The following is a 15,000-nucleotide window of genomic DNA, read 5'->3' on the forward strand; positions in this document are numbered from 1 at the left end:
ACCCAATTTTATCAGACTTTCTGTTCTTAACCTCTGTAAAATGACCCCCATTTTACGACGCCCTCCTGACAGGTAACACCCCTGACAGGTAACACCCCTGACAGGTAACACCCCTGACAGGTAACACCCCTGACAGGTAACACATTGTTTTCAGACAAGAAAGGAGTTGATGGGAGAATAAGAGAAGAAGAAGCATAGAAGCAGGGGGAAAGTAGGAGAGACGAACAGATGTTATAACTTACAGGAATTCCAGCGGCGCCAGTAAAACCAGGCAGGCCAGTTTCACCCTGAAACAAAAAACTCACGTTACAGTAACAATAGATCAATATTTAGCAAGAAAAAATGCACGTTACAGTAACAGTAAATCAATGTTTTTCAAGAAAAAACAAACACAAGAAAAAAACACACACAAGAAAAAAACAAGCAACAAACATACACAAAAGCAACAGTTCCACATTTTGACTCCTTTTCAGTTCTACAGCATTATTATTCACAGCCCAGCATTTGCAAACTTGGTGTATTCTGCCTCTGCTCCTGAGGTCAGACACTACAGCTGATGAACAAATCAAAGTCGGTAAATTAAAAAAATAATATTTGTAAAATGCAACCCACAATAAACCATTCTCTACAGATACAGATGTGAGGGACTTGTGAAATAAGCTTGCAGCCTGAAAACGGCCCATCGTTCTTTTTAACGTAGGGGGGGAATCGAGACGAGGGTGTGGTGTAGGTGTGTGTGTGTGTGTGTGTGTGTGTGTGTGTGTGTCTGTGCGTGTGTGTGTAGAGCGATTCAGACTAAACTACTGGACCAATCTTTATGAAATTTTACATGAGAGTTCCTGGGAATGATATCCCCGGACGTTTTTTTTTCATTTTTTCGATAAATGTCTTTGATGACGTCATATCCGGCTTTTTGTAAAAGTTGAGGCGGCACTGTCACACCCTCATTTTTCAATCAAATTGATTGAAATTTTGGCCAAGCAATTTTCGACGAAGGCCGGACTTCGGTATTGCATTTCAGCTTGGTGGCTTAAAAATTAATTAATGACTTTGGTCATTAAAAATCTGAAAATTGTAAAAAAAAATAAAAATTTATAAAACGATCCAAATTTACGTTCATCTTATTCTTTATCATGTTCTGATTCCAAAAACATATAAATATGTTATATTTGGATTAAAAACAAGCTCTGAAAATTAAAAATATAAAAATTATGATCAAAATTAACTTTCCGAAATCGATTTAAAAACAATTTCATCTTATTCCTTGTCGGTTCCTGATTCCAAAAACATATAGATATGATATGTTTGGATTAAAAACACGCTCAGAAAGTTAAAACGAAGAGAGGCACAGTAAAGCGTGCTATGAAGCACAGTGCAACCGCTACCGCGCCAAACAGGCTCGTAACTTTCACTGCCTTTTGCACTAGCGGCAGACTACGTTCGGTTTCATTCTGTGAGTTCCACAGCTTGACTAAATGTTGTAATTTCGCCTTATGCGACTTGTTTTGTTGTTGTGCTGAATTTGTGATAAGGTTGGCGTAGCACCAGTTTTAAAATTTGCCTTTGCTTTTTTTATTTAATTGTCAGAGGCAGTTCAAATGAATGAGCCGTCAAATGGGTTTTTTTCAAACTGAACAAAGAAAGAAAAGAGCCTAAAGGTAAGAGCCACGTGACACGGACACTGAATCAGTGAATGACTTTATGCGGACAGCAGTGAACGAGGAAGAAGAAGAAGACCACAGACATTCAGCCCTGAAAGCCCCCAAAATGGTGCACTAGCCTTTGTCAAGTGATTCTCAACATGCACTAGCCTTTGTCAAGTGATTCTCAACATGCACTAGCCTTTGTCAAGTGATTCTCAACATGTACTAGCCAGAGAGCAAACGTTACTAGCCATACCAACAATTTGTTTCAGCAACTTGACTCGCATTTGGCGAGTAGACGAATATTTCTACTTGCCAGTTACATGTTTCTGCTTGCCATGGCAAGTAAAACACTCGCCACTTTCACAGCTGAGTAGAAAACGAGGAAGAAGTAGCAGACAAGAGACAGTGACTCACTCTGTATCCCTTAGAACCGCGGGCACCGGGTTCTCCGCCCCTGCCTTTCAACCCCGTGCCGCCCACGGGTCCCTCCGGCCCCAGAAAGCCGGGCAAGCCCTGGGGTCCCCTCAGGCCGGGCAGACCTGACGCTCCCTGCACACACCCCGCCATGGCAACAACAGTTAGTATGTACATGGAATGAAAAAAAAACCCCGAACATTCAGACACACATGTACATACACACGCATGTACACACACACCATGGCAATCAACAACACTCACGTGTCTACTTGGAATGCACAAAAACAACCAACAAACCTACAGACACACATGTACATTCACACGCATGTATACACACACCCCCACTCACACATCCACATACACAATGGTACGGGGAAAAACCACAACATTTTTCACTTACAAAAAAAAAAAACAGCCAGCGCTTACGCACACACATGTACAAAGACATGCATGTAAACACACACACACACACACTAACATGTATACACACACACACACACACAAAATCACACACACCTTACAAATTGTGGAAATGACTATGGGTTGGGAAAGAGTGAATACCCTTGCTTTTAGTAAGATAAAATGTAAGAACTTCCCTCATGACATAAAAGGACAGTCACTTGCAAGGGGTGTGTCTGTGTGAATGAAAAACAAACTTGAATAAAAAAATTTAAAGAGTAAGTGACCTTTTGAATTTTATTGGCCTTTTCAACAGAAGCAAACTTTTTTTTTTTTTGGGGGGGGGGGGGGGCCTTAGAGATGTGTAGCAGTGTAGTTGTAAGACACAAGCTTACCCGTTCGCCTTTCTGGCCCGCGCAGATACATATTGAGGATGTGCATCCTTCACAGGCCTGTAAACACACAAATACATTGTATTAAGACATAAGACATAAGATGTTATTTCAACCACGTGCATTACACAGGAATATATCTTGCTTTGAGTTCATTCAATACATAGTACATTCAAACACAACAACCACGTGCATTACACAGGAATATATCTTGCTTTGAGTTCATTCAATACATAGTACATTCAAACACAACAACCACGTGCATTACACAGGAATATATCTTGCTTTGAGTTCATTCAATACATAGTACATTCAAACACAACAACCAGTGCATTACACAGGAATATATCTTGCTTTGAGTTCATTCAATACATAGTACATTCAAACACAACAACCAGTGCATTACACAGGAATATATCTTGCTTTGAGTTCATTCAATACATAGTACATTCAAACACAACAACCACGTGCATTACACAGTATATCTTGCTTTGAGTTCATTCAATACATAGTACATTCAAACACAACAACCAGTGCATTACACAGGAATATATCTTGCTTTGAGTTCATTCAATACATAGTACATTCAAACACAACAACCAGTGCATTACACAGGAATATATCTTGCTTTGAGTTCATTCAATACATAGTACATTCAAACACAACAACCACGTGCATTACACAGGAATATATCTTGCTTTGAGTTCATTCAATACATAGTACATTCAAACACAACAACCAGTGCATTACACAGGAATATATATATCTTGGTTTGAGTTCATTCAATACATAGTACATTCAAACACAACAACCACGTGCATTACACAGGAATATATCTTGGTTTGAGTTCATTCAATACATAGTACATTCAAACACAACAACCACGTCATGCAATACTCTCCAGAGTCATGTTACTTTGCTTTGGCGTCAAAGATTGCATGAGGTAATGGAAGAGATCGAAGTTCCATTAGAAGCGTCTTCAATTTGTACGCATCGACTCAGTGATGTTTGGAGCTAAAGGAATGTAAGTACAGTATGTAGCATAAACAGAATATTAATTATTACATGGCTGGCTGTGTCATACCTGATTTACATGAGTTGCTTTTTAACTGAATATTCAAAAGCTCGCCTGTGCTCGCAGTTAAATATTTAAAAACGCAACTAGTGTAAATCTGGTACGACACAGCCAGCTATGTTGTATTCTCTATTTAAAAGCTCGCCTGTGCTCGCAGTTAAATATTTAAACAAGTCGCGTAAGGCGAAATTCACTACATTTAGTCAAGCTGTCGAACTCACGGGATGAAACTGAACACACTGTATTTTTTTACCAAGACAGTACAGCTTCGTCAATCCCCGCTTGAAGGAAATCGCTCACCTCCCACGTGCAAAACGTAGTGATATTGACACGCCAAATTAGTATTGTGCTAAGCAGGAAAGCCGCGGCGCTTTTCTGTATTCTTGTTAATTTTCTGAGCTTGTTTTGAATACAACCTATCATATCTATATGTTTTTGGAATCAGGAAATGATAAAAAATAAGATGAAATCATTTTTGGATCGATGATTTCTTAAATTTTAATCGTAAGACTAATTAATCTATTTTCGTTAATTGTGATCACATTTTAAGAGTAAACATGACATATGTATATATATTTTTAGATTCAGAATGTGATGAAGAATACGATGCAATCAATTTTAAATCTGTTTGCGAAAAATCGATTTTAATGACAACTTTAATGAGCAAACTCATTAATTAATTTTTAAGCCTCCAAGCTGAAATGCAATACCAAAGTCCGGGCTTTGTCGAAGATTACTTGACCAAAATTTCAACCAATTTGGTTGAAAAATGAGAGCGTGACAGTGCCGCCTCAACTTTCACGAAAAGCCGGATATGACGTCATCAAAGACATTTATCAAAAAAATGAAAAATCTGGAGATACCATACTCAGGATCTCTCATGTCCAGTTTCATGAAGATCGGTCCAGTAGTTTTCTCTGAATCGCTCTACACACACACACACACACACACACCACGACCCTAGTCTCGATTCCCCCCTCTACGTAAAAACATTTAGTCAAAACTTGACTAAATGTAAAAAGCAACTCGTGTAAATCTGGTACGACACAGCCAGCTATGTAGTATTCTCTATTTACCCTGCTATTCTTCCATTGTTATAGCATTGGCCAGCACAAAAACCAAACAAACAAACGCTGACAGAAAACAATACCAGAAAATGCACCCAAGTCCAGCAAGCACAATGCACAACTTCCTCAATGCTGACTCTTTCTTAACTTTTCTTTTTGTTTCTTTGTTTTTTGAGAATGAATCTGTAAGTCCCTTAATTGTTCATTTCATTGCTTGCTGTTCTCTCAGGTGCCAGAAAATTGGTTTTTCATAACTTTCACGTACTCTATTACACATTACGCGCCTACTTTCCTTCGTTTATCATATCATAACTTTAATGTTGTATTACTTCTTCTTCTTCTTCTCCTTCGCTAATGTTGCATCACTTATTGTTGTCTTGGGTAACATCAGATCAGGCAGAATCTTGTTTGCTACCTGATCAGTCCCCCGTTTCTTACAGGCGAGAATAGACGAGATAGTACCATTTCTTGGGCACATCTCACCACGAGTGACGCTAGGATTCTCGCCTCGAACGCTAGGTAGCTTTGGGCTTGCTAGCTTGGCGAGAAAACATGGCGGCCACGCAGCTGCCAATCCGATTGGCTGTCCATGATTGTTTACCGACCAGTGCAGATGACCTTTTCAGTATCAACCAATGGTGTTTAATTCTTGCGTAGCTAGCCATCAAACCGTTTCATAGACATTCTCGCCTCCTAGCTCCTACCTGATCTGATGTTAAGTCTTATCTACTACCCAAAAAATATAAAAGTCTTAGATATAGATCTAAAAATATGTATTTATTCCTCCTGATTGGGCTCTGAACCTTGTTGGTAAGTCTTCTTTGTGTTATGTTTGTATCACATCATGCTACATCATTTCACAATCTGCTTCCTTCCTGCCTTGTAAAAGGAAAGGAATCATATAGCTTTTAGGTTCTCTTTATCGAAACTGCCTAGAACTAGAAGTAGAACTAGAAGTATGGTAAAGCAGGCCATCTTATTCAGGGGAAATCATCATGCTCGATTTTTAAGACAACTCTTTCTTGTCTCAAAGTAAAAACAGCAGCCAAGCAGATATAATCTTTCTTTGCACCGACAAAAATCACATGTTTACCTCTTCAATCAGCGCATTCCATTGGCCTAAAAGCTATCCCCATGATATACAGAGTAGTGTGCGATAAACACACGCAATAATCGCATGCAGGCAAGCCGTTACGGAGACTTGACTTTGGAGCGAAGCAAACTCATGGCGTACGGCAGTAAGCTGCAACGATTACTCCCTAGCCACAGCGAACGCCTCTCTGGGGCCCTGTACGGGATGTAAAACCGCTAAACTGACATCCTCATTTCCCTGACAAATCAACTGTTCAAAACTTGCTTTATCGCAATCGTCCTGATATTTTCCGTTCTCTCTGTCATTATAATGATATGATCTAGGTGACGTTAGCGTTTTCTGTTCTCTCGGAGTAGTTTTAGCAATACAAGAAAACGTCACTGGTTAGGCGCTGATACGGGTGCCACCGAGAGTACACCCGAGTACGGTTTTCTAAGCGAAACTGTTCAAATTCCAGTACAAGAGATGCAAAACAACAGAATTATACAAACACAAAATTCGTTGCTCTAGGGTGCGAAAATTGAATGCCGCAAAGGACACAAAAAGATGGAAGAACACTTACCGCCGACGACACCGAGTCGACGAAGACTGATATCACAACTCCAAGAATCGTTGCTAGGGAGGCAACTTCACTCGGCTTCATCGCCGAGGATTATCCGAGGGTTCTACGATCGGAAGAAACTGTTCCCTATATAATCCAGATTATAGGATAATAGTCCCACTCCTACCACTAAAAAGCACCAGCTAAAAGAGAACACTTCTCTGTCCGACCTGTCTCCCGTTACACCCTCATCTTCGCCATCACACTTTTCACAAGAACGATTCCTTGCTTGCTTCGCCTGCAGACGACAAAGCTAGGGACTATTTACACAAACTTTCTAACTTTCTAAACTTTCTCTAAAATGCACGGAGAAAGTTCACTGATAGTATTTCCTACTCTAGAGTAGCCTACACAGAGTCAAACAATAGTGGAACTGCGATATTTCCTACGGAATTAACGGGTTAACAAAGAACTATCTTTTACCGCGGAAATGGCTTCCCTCCAGACATGAGTAAAGTGTTGCTGGAATCTGGGGCAGGAGCCGCGCAGTAGCAACTATGAACCTGTCAATCTATGCAAATTCGCCGATAAGATTAGCCCCAAATCCCCAAAAGTCGCCGCCAGGAGTGCACTTTATGCTTCCGCGTAAAATGTAGTCCATGGTGTATCAGTTCACAGTAGTTTATTAGCACCACCAACACACAACACATTGGTATTTTTGCTTCAAATGTGTACGATTACAACCAACAAAAGTTAAAAGTAATAGTTTCAGCGATGTTTAACTGATTTAGATATATAAAAGTTATCCCCCAGTCATATCAGTGTACTTTAAAAAAATTGCAACTATCTGAAATAAATGTTTGTCACAGCGCACATGGAACAAGCTGAATTTCCTACCCTGCTCTAAGCGTGGGCCATTTCCTAATTCTTTGCTTTGCAAGCTAGTAAAAGAGTAATGTGTATCAATGAGTCGACGTAACTAGTCATTTCCTAGGTCAGTGGTGTGGAGGAAATTCCTGGAGTGATGGAGTCTGATAGAGCGGGATGCGGAGGAGCGCGCGCTAGATAGGCCCCGCCCCTTCCAGGGCCAGTGTAATCCTACTCTCTCCGCATCCACTGTCAGCAAGCTTTCTTCCCGACTACTAGAAACCTGGTAGGGGAGAAGCGGTCCAAAGACTGGATGATTGCAAGTCCAGTTTAGTTTTATCTTTTGTTAGGCTAGGGTTGTGTGTTTGATCGCTGGGGTGTTCCTCGGCCGGATTATCAGCTGGACGGCGGTGAGGCCGTAGTAAAAGTGGTCAACTCGGTTCTACCCGATGACCGAGTGTTGTGAGGGTGCCAGCCTGGCTGGTAGCCCCCTGCGTTCCCCTAGGTGTCTTCACTCTCAACCGTCGTCGTCTTGGCGACTGAGAATCATGTCTTTCTGGTGAGTACAACACTTTTTGTTTTCTTTCGTCAATGTCCAGAACAAGTTGTTGTAAAGATGTGCATGTAAGTCTTTTTAAAGTTGTTTTACAATACAGTAGCTGGTGCCGATGATTTCTTGCTGAGTATGAATTTCGGCAGAGAGGGGGTAACGCCTTCTTTGGGTATGATCGTCGTTTTTATCTTCCTTCTTTTCTCTGCGTTCCATACGAAAAACGTGTACAATGTGTTGTTGCAGGTTTCTCCTGTCCACATTACTCGTCATCCTAGCTTCATTTACGGAAATCGCGGCAGCGGTAAGTCCTTATTTTCTCTTCCTTTCACAAGAGGCTCACCAGCGGCTGTAGGATTCGCTCATCAGGTAATTAAACTTTGTTGGTCAGTCTGGCAACCGCTCTGCTGTAGAAAACAGCAGAGACAGAAATGTGTATAAAATATGAAAATAATGAAATAAGATTAACAGACAAAAATACAAAAACCGTGCGTTTCTTTCATTCGTTAAAAACCGAAAGTGACGCATGTGGGATTTTGCCCCTTGTTAGGGCCCCAGAGTCTGAGACTGCGCCGCCCGAAGGGAGCAGTCATTATGAAAGACACCCAGTCAGCTATTGGCTGAAACGGTAATCTACAACTGGTGCCAGAGATCGGTTCCGTGCAGGCATCTACCAAAATAATAGCATTTTTATATTATAGTTGTTTGTTTCGTTGCTAACTTTCATCGTACTTATGTAGTTTTGAAATTACTTTTGGTCATTGTTTTGGTGGGTGTGGCATTACAACTGAGTTGCACGTGACGGAATCCGGATCTGTTTCAATGCGGGCCCCCATTCGCCGTTTTTGGACGCTTTCCAAGTACTTACCCTCCTTCTTGATAGGAACATAATCTGAAATATTCTTTCATTCTCATCTTTTTTACATGATAGGTTGAACTTTATGGGATAGAAGGAAACAATATCTTGCCCACTTTTCCATTCCCCCGCGCCGGCCCAATAGCTGCTTCTTTTTTTAAAAATGGGGGGGATGTCCGGGATCAGGTCCTATTTTCAGGACTGGAGCAAATGCTGACTTGGAAAAGAAACAAAATAAGTGGTATAGTCTATTTCACTATAGTTTTATTCGGTGCCTGTTACATCATGATACACGAATCTGAGCACAGATCACCAACGCAAGATGATTTACAGATATTCTGAACATCACTTTTCTTCATTGGCTGTAATTAATTAGAATAGACATTGCCATCAGTTTTCACAATTCTCTGTTTCATCTCCCTCCCTCCCTCCCCCCCCTCCCTCCTTCCCTCCTTCCCTCCTTCCCTCATTAACTACCTGGCGCTCTCCACCTTCACTTAGGTGAGACATTTAAACAGGTAAAACGTAAAGTTGACTAAGATGGCAAGTGTTTGAACATGAAGGCAGCAGCAGAGTTTTGAGTGCCTGTGGTGCGTCACTGATAATCCCCAGTGTGTTGATAAAATCTGGTCCTGTGTGTGTTTAATGGCTCCCTAATCCCTCAATTCCCTGCGTAACCCAGTTGACTCATGCTGTATGGCACCCCAAATTACGTCCGCCAGATCGCGAGGTTATGCTCCATGCACCAGTCTTCCTGCAACAACCGGAAGTTTGTGTAAATGCTATCAGCTTTCAGCTATCAGCTTTCTTGGAACAGAGGGAGCTCCTAAACTAATAAACAAACATTAACTTGAAACAACTGGTCATGACGTCACTTTATGACACCACTTCTGTTATTTTTGATAAACTTTGTGTTACTTTGTTATTTTTCAATTACTCTGGTGGTCTTATGTGTTTGTGCAAGGTTGATGGCGAATGTCAAGCTGTGTGTCGTTATACTGCACTGTCTGTTTCTCCTCAATACCATGTTATAGAAGACTGCACCAAAAGTAGTGTACTGTAGCAGTAGAATATCTGTGAATGCACTGAATACGCTTTCAGTATGTTATTATCACTCTTGTTGTTTTACCCTTGTTGTGGTGAGTGGAAGGACGCGTAACGTTTAAAAGCATACAGAAGAAGAAAAACCCTGGGAGGTAGCCAGCAGAACGGCTGTAGTCACCTCAAGCTCACAGTAAATTTAGATTAGCCTTTACTGTTAGAGAGGTGTGTTTATTTAAACAAAAACCGCGAACTAAGACGGAGCGATGGGTGTGGGGTTGGAGAAAACCTTTTGCTTAGGTAAGCTGAATTATTGCCTACACAGCCCTTTAAATACTTTTCCCATTTCTCAGCATTTAAACATCTAGTGTAGTGTTTCACAGCTTGCGCTGATGGATGCACAATTTCACATTTTTAGATGAACACTTTGGCAGTGGTCCGATGTCAGATGAAGAGGCCTGGGGGGGGGGGGGGGGGAGGGGGGCATGAGCTGTGAAAACGCCACAGTAAATTGCTGTGCAATTCCTGAATGAAGAGATCGCATCAGGGGTTAGCGTAGGTTGCACGTTGTGCAAGAAAGATGACACAGCTGTGAAGGCTTTACAAGATACGAAGGCAGTCAGCAGTCTTAAAAACTTGAAACCCTTTTGTGATGAAGTGAGAGATTGTGGCCTGGGATATGGAAATGGCAGACAGTAGCAGAGAGAGGGAGGCTACATCAACATGCTTTACAGTAGCTATCCGAGCTTAGTTCACATATCTTTCTACGTGTACATGCTTTACAGTAGCTATCCGAGCTTAGTTCACATATCTTTCTACATGTACATGCTTTACCGTAGCTATCCGAGCTTAGTTCACATATCTTTCTACGTGTACATGCTTTACAGTAGCTATCCGAGCTTTGGTTCACATCTCTTCTCCGGTCCAGTTTCCACAATTCCCAAGCTTGCGTGTACTGTACAGTGTAGTTTATATAGAACGATATGCATCCTAACAGTATTATCCCAGCCTTCCTCAAGAGACGTAGTAGCATTTTCATTCTGTGTGGGAATGGGGGGGGGGGGGGGGTTCCAGGTTCTTCCGCCACTGTTCCAATAGTGTGCAAGCTATTGGCTCAACAGGTTGCGTTTTCTTACATGTAAATGTACTGTCTGTCAGGATTTGTGAGGTTTCTTCAGATTTAAATCTAACCAGCCGGTTGTAAGAACAGAGATTGTGACTGAAAGTTGTTAAATCTAACCAGCCGGTTGTAAGAACAGAGATTGTGACTGAAAGTTGTTAAATCTAACCAGCCGGTTGTAAGAACAGAGATTGTGACTGAAAGTTGTTAAATCTAACCAGCCGGTTGTAAGAACAGAGATTGTGACTGAAAGTTGTTGGGTTTTCAACGTGCATTTAGCGTGACTAAAGATGGATGTATTTGACAAAGAGATGAACAAGGAAGCAGCCGCTGAGTTGTAGCTGTCATCAGGGAACACCTGACACAGGTAGACACTACTGCTGGTAGGTAACAGGTAGACACTACTGCTGGTAGGTAACAGGTAGACACTACTGCTGGTAGGTAACAGGTAGACACTACTGCTGGTAGGTAACAGGTAGACACTACTGCTGGTAGGTAACAGGTAGACACTACTGCTGGGAGGTAACAGGTAGACACTACTGCTGGGAGGTAACAGGTAGCAGGTGTGTTAAAGCCGCAGTTTTGAAATAATGTCTGCTATTAGTTATCAACACTCAGCTTCCCTATGCCCACACACAGGCTAATTTACAGGCCTCTCCAATTTCACACGAAGACACGAAAGTGAACGAAACAGTGACTTCCCCTTTTTTCTCGGTCCAGTAATCAGAGATACCACCTAAACATACTAAAAACAGTTCCAGACACGTGTTGGATAGAGGGTGTGAGTGTCAGTTGCGCGTCTTGAGGTCATTAATCAAATCTTCGTACTCGCAGAAAAATTCCTCCCGAACTATCTGATGCAGACAAACAACTAGGACTATGGTCTACGCTTGTAGAGACTGGCAACGTTGGGTAGTCATAGTGTATGACACGCTGCCACAGCCATGAAAGAGGTTGGTGCGGATACAGGTAATGTCGGATAGTGAGTGATAACGCTTAGAATGACGAAAGGCGAGAGGTCCAGGGTTCCTTGTCCGAAAAGATAGGTTACAATATAAAGCGAGGTTCAGAGTGAAAGTAGCGACACAGGTAGAAACAGGTAGCCTAGGTACAGGTAGAAACAGGTAGCCTAGGTACAGGTAGAAACAGGTAGCCTAGGTACAGGTAGAAACAGGTAGCCTAGGTACAGGTAGGAGCAGGTAGCCTAGGTACAGGTAGAAACAGGTAGCCTAGGTACAGGTAGAAACAGGTAGCCTAGGTACAGGTAGAAACAGGTAGCCTAGGTACAGGTAGGTACAGGTAGAAAGAGTGGAAAAAGAGATCAGCCCTCAGGGTCCCCCCTGCCAGCTCTCCGCATTCCCCTGTCTGTGGGATCGTCAGCCCGCTTCGCGACTGTTGCTAGGGACACAGGGGTGGGGGGGGGGGGGGAGGGACGAAGAGGAGCCTAAGGGGAAACGTTTCCCTTGAAAGCCATGAGGGCAAGATTAGACAAGAGAGATTAAAACGAAAGATGAAACCGTCAGTTGTTGAAAGGTTTCGGCTGGAAAATTCGGGGGGGGGGGGGGGGGGGGGGTAGGGGATATAAAGGTTGGGGGGGATCTTGTGCTAGGCAGAGGCAACGAGATAAGAAAAGCGAGCTAAAACAAATTTGAAACTCGAGTTTCGTCGAGATTTTAGTTGTAGAAAGTACGACTGAGGGGCTGAGCTAGACACACACACAGGCATTTCCCGACTCCCCCAGCAGCACAGTAGCGAGCACGTGAAGTCAGGCGAGAAAAACGAACCACGCCCTTGCTGTGTCAGTGGTGTGTAGCCTGTACATATAACTCACTGGTGTGTACCTTACTCAGTGGCGGTGCCAGAGTCGTGTTTATAGCGGCCGAGATACCGCCGCAGATAAGAAACTCAGCCAGAACCGTACGGCGCGGTTTCAGCGCACATTTCTTGCTTCATACAGTGAAACCCCCCTGTTAAGACCTCCAACACTCTGTGAAAATCAGGTCGTACAAAGGAGGGAGTCTTTAAATGGGGGTACATTAACAAAGGAGGGAGTCTTTAAATGGGGGTACATTTACAAAGGAGGGAGTCTTTAAATGGGGGTACATTTACAAAGGAGGGAGTCTTTAAATGGGGGTACATTTACAAAGGAGGGAGTCTTTAAATGGGAGTACATTAACAAAGGAGGGAGTCGTTAAATGGGAGTACATTTACAAAGGAGGGAGTCGTTAAATGGGGGTACATTAACAAAGGAGGGAGTCGTTAAATGGGGGTACATTAACAAAGGAGGGAGTCGTTAAATGGGAGTACATTAACAAAGGAGGGAGTCGTTAAATGGGAGTACATTAACAAAGGAGGGAGTCGTTAAATGGGGGTACATTTACAAAGGAGGGAGTCGTTAAATGGGGGTACATTAACAAAGGAGGGAGTCGTTAAATGGGAGTACATTTACAAAGGAGGGAGTCGTTAAATGGGGGTACATTAACAAAGGAGGGAGTCGTTAAATGGGGGTACATTAACAAAGGAGGGAGTCTTTAAATGGGAGTACATTAACAAAGGCTATGAACAGAAAGTCTAAGAACAGATGCTCTGAAATTGGGGGGGTCTTAAAAGGGGGGTTCCACTGAACATGAAGAAGTTGTCTTGTGTTCGCCGTCATGCCGCTGTGACTCATGTTGCACAACATGCAGCCACCACGCTCTACTGCCACAACCACAACCACTACCACTACCGTAACCACTACCACAACCACTCAGCACTTTTTGGAGTCTTGATCGAACTGCAGTAATCATCAGAGAGAGAGAGAGATGTTGTAAACTTCAGCTCTATGTTGTAACGCATTTCTTGTCGTTTCTGATTCAACATGCCGAGGGTTGGTCGAGCTCAGCTAATTGTTGAACAACGCCGTAAACCTCCTCCTTCCACTGTTGGCATGGCAACACACATGTTCAAAACATAGCCACTACACAGGCATCTAGTGTATATGGGACCGGGGTAGACTGATTTACATCGACACGCACCGCTTCATTTCATTACAGTCGTCATGGCGCTGGATATCACGTGCTCTGCTCATGTATCAGTCCTGATCACACTTCGTGTTGAGAAAACGTTTGACAAGTGTGACAAGTGTGAAGCTGGCGAACAGTATGCTCTAGGACCTTATGATAAGTATATCTACTGTTTTAGTGGCTTGTTTTAACAATAGTGTTTCAAACGACCGGAAACAGTTCTAAAATTATACATAATAGGCTAACTCAAGCACTTGAAACGAGCCGATGTGAGGAATTGCAAGCTTGCAAGTTTGTTTGCTGTCTGGGGCTTGTCGGAGTTTGTCTCTCAGCCTCAGCAGCACAGAGTGCTGGCTACACCCAGACTTCTCCACACAGTCTGTGGGAGGGGCAGACACGGGGTGCCTGTGCTCTGTCGACAGTAACATAAACATTCCTCTCTGCGGCTCTACCCTTTTCCTCGTCAGCCCGTCCAACAGATAGAGGTGGAACTCGGTGTTCAGGCGCGGTCGCGGCAGACTCCCTTATTTTTAAGGGAGGGAGAACTTGAGCTCCTGTCAGTCACTCCAGTACACGCGTTCGGAATGCACGAAAAGCGAGTGCTTGATACGGTTAATTAAACACTTCCCTCGGCCTATGGAAATTTGACACTGAGAGCCGAAAGCGCCGCTCCTGTGCCCAGACAATAAAACAAGAGGCACACACAATACACACGCACTGGGGTAGAGGCATAGAGATATAATGTATTCTATATCTCTGTGGGTAGAAGAGACGAAATAGGTGAACAAGAATAATCAGATATGTAATAGTTTTACTGCATTATAACAAACATTTAGTGTTAATGCTACTACATTTAAATTAAAGCCATGTTTTTTTTAAGGTGTGACGTCATTTTCTGGTTTTGTTTTTGTTTTTGTATCCGGGGTTGTAA

General features: G+C 42.6%; 2 protein-coding genes across 2 annotated transcripts in view; one reads left to right on the forward strand and one right to left on the reverse strand.

The window, feature by feature from the left end:
• The window catches only part of LOC138945809 (collagen alpha-2(IV) chain-like), a gene marked incomplete in the record, with an annotated part of 73,741 nt that extends 66,782 nt beyond the window's left edge, over window positions 1-6,959 (reverse strand). The window contains 4 exon segments of the mRNA XM_070317318.1: window positions 243-287; window positions 2,061-2,195; window positions 2,858-2,914; window positions 6,652-6,959. Of these exon segments, the coding sequence (XP_070173419.1) occupies window positions 243-287; window positions 2,061-2,195; window positions 2,858-2,914; window positions 6,652-6,732 (318 nt within the window).
• Window positions 6,960-7,728: 769 nt separating this feature from the next.
• The window catches only part of LOC138945808 (collagen alpha-2(IV) chain-like), a 127,707-nt gene continuing 120,435 nt past the window's right edge, over window positions 7,729-15,000 (forward strand). Inside the window, exons 1-2 of the mRNA XM_070317317.1 lie at window positions 7,729-8,056; window positions 8,294-8,351. Of these exons, the coding sequence (XP_070173418.1) occupies window positions 7,947-8,056; window positions 8,294-8,351 (168 nt within the window). The 5' untranslated portion in view covers window positions 7,729-7,946. The remainder of the gene's footprint in view (window positions 8,057-8,293; window positions 8,352-15,000) is intronic.

Source organism: Littorina saxatilis, linkage group LG13 (genome assembly GCF_037325665.1).
Source record: "Littorina saxatilis isolate snail1 linkage group LG13, US_GU_Lsax_2.0, whole genome shotgun sequence".
In the NCBI taxonomy this organism is placed as follows: domain Eukaryota; kingdom Metazoa; phylum Mollusca; class Gastropoda; order Littorinimorpha; family Littorinidae; genus Littorina; species Littorina saxatilis.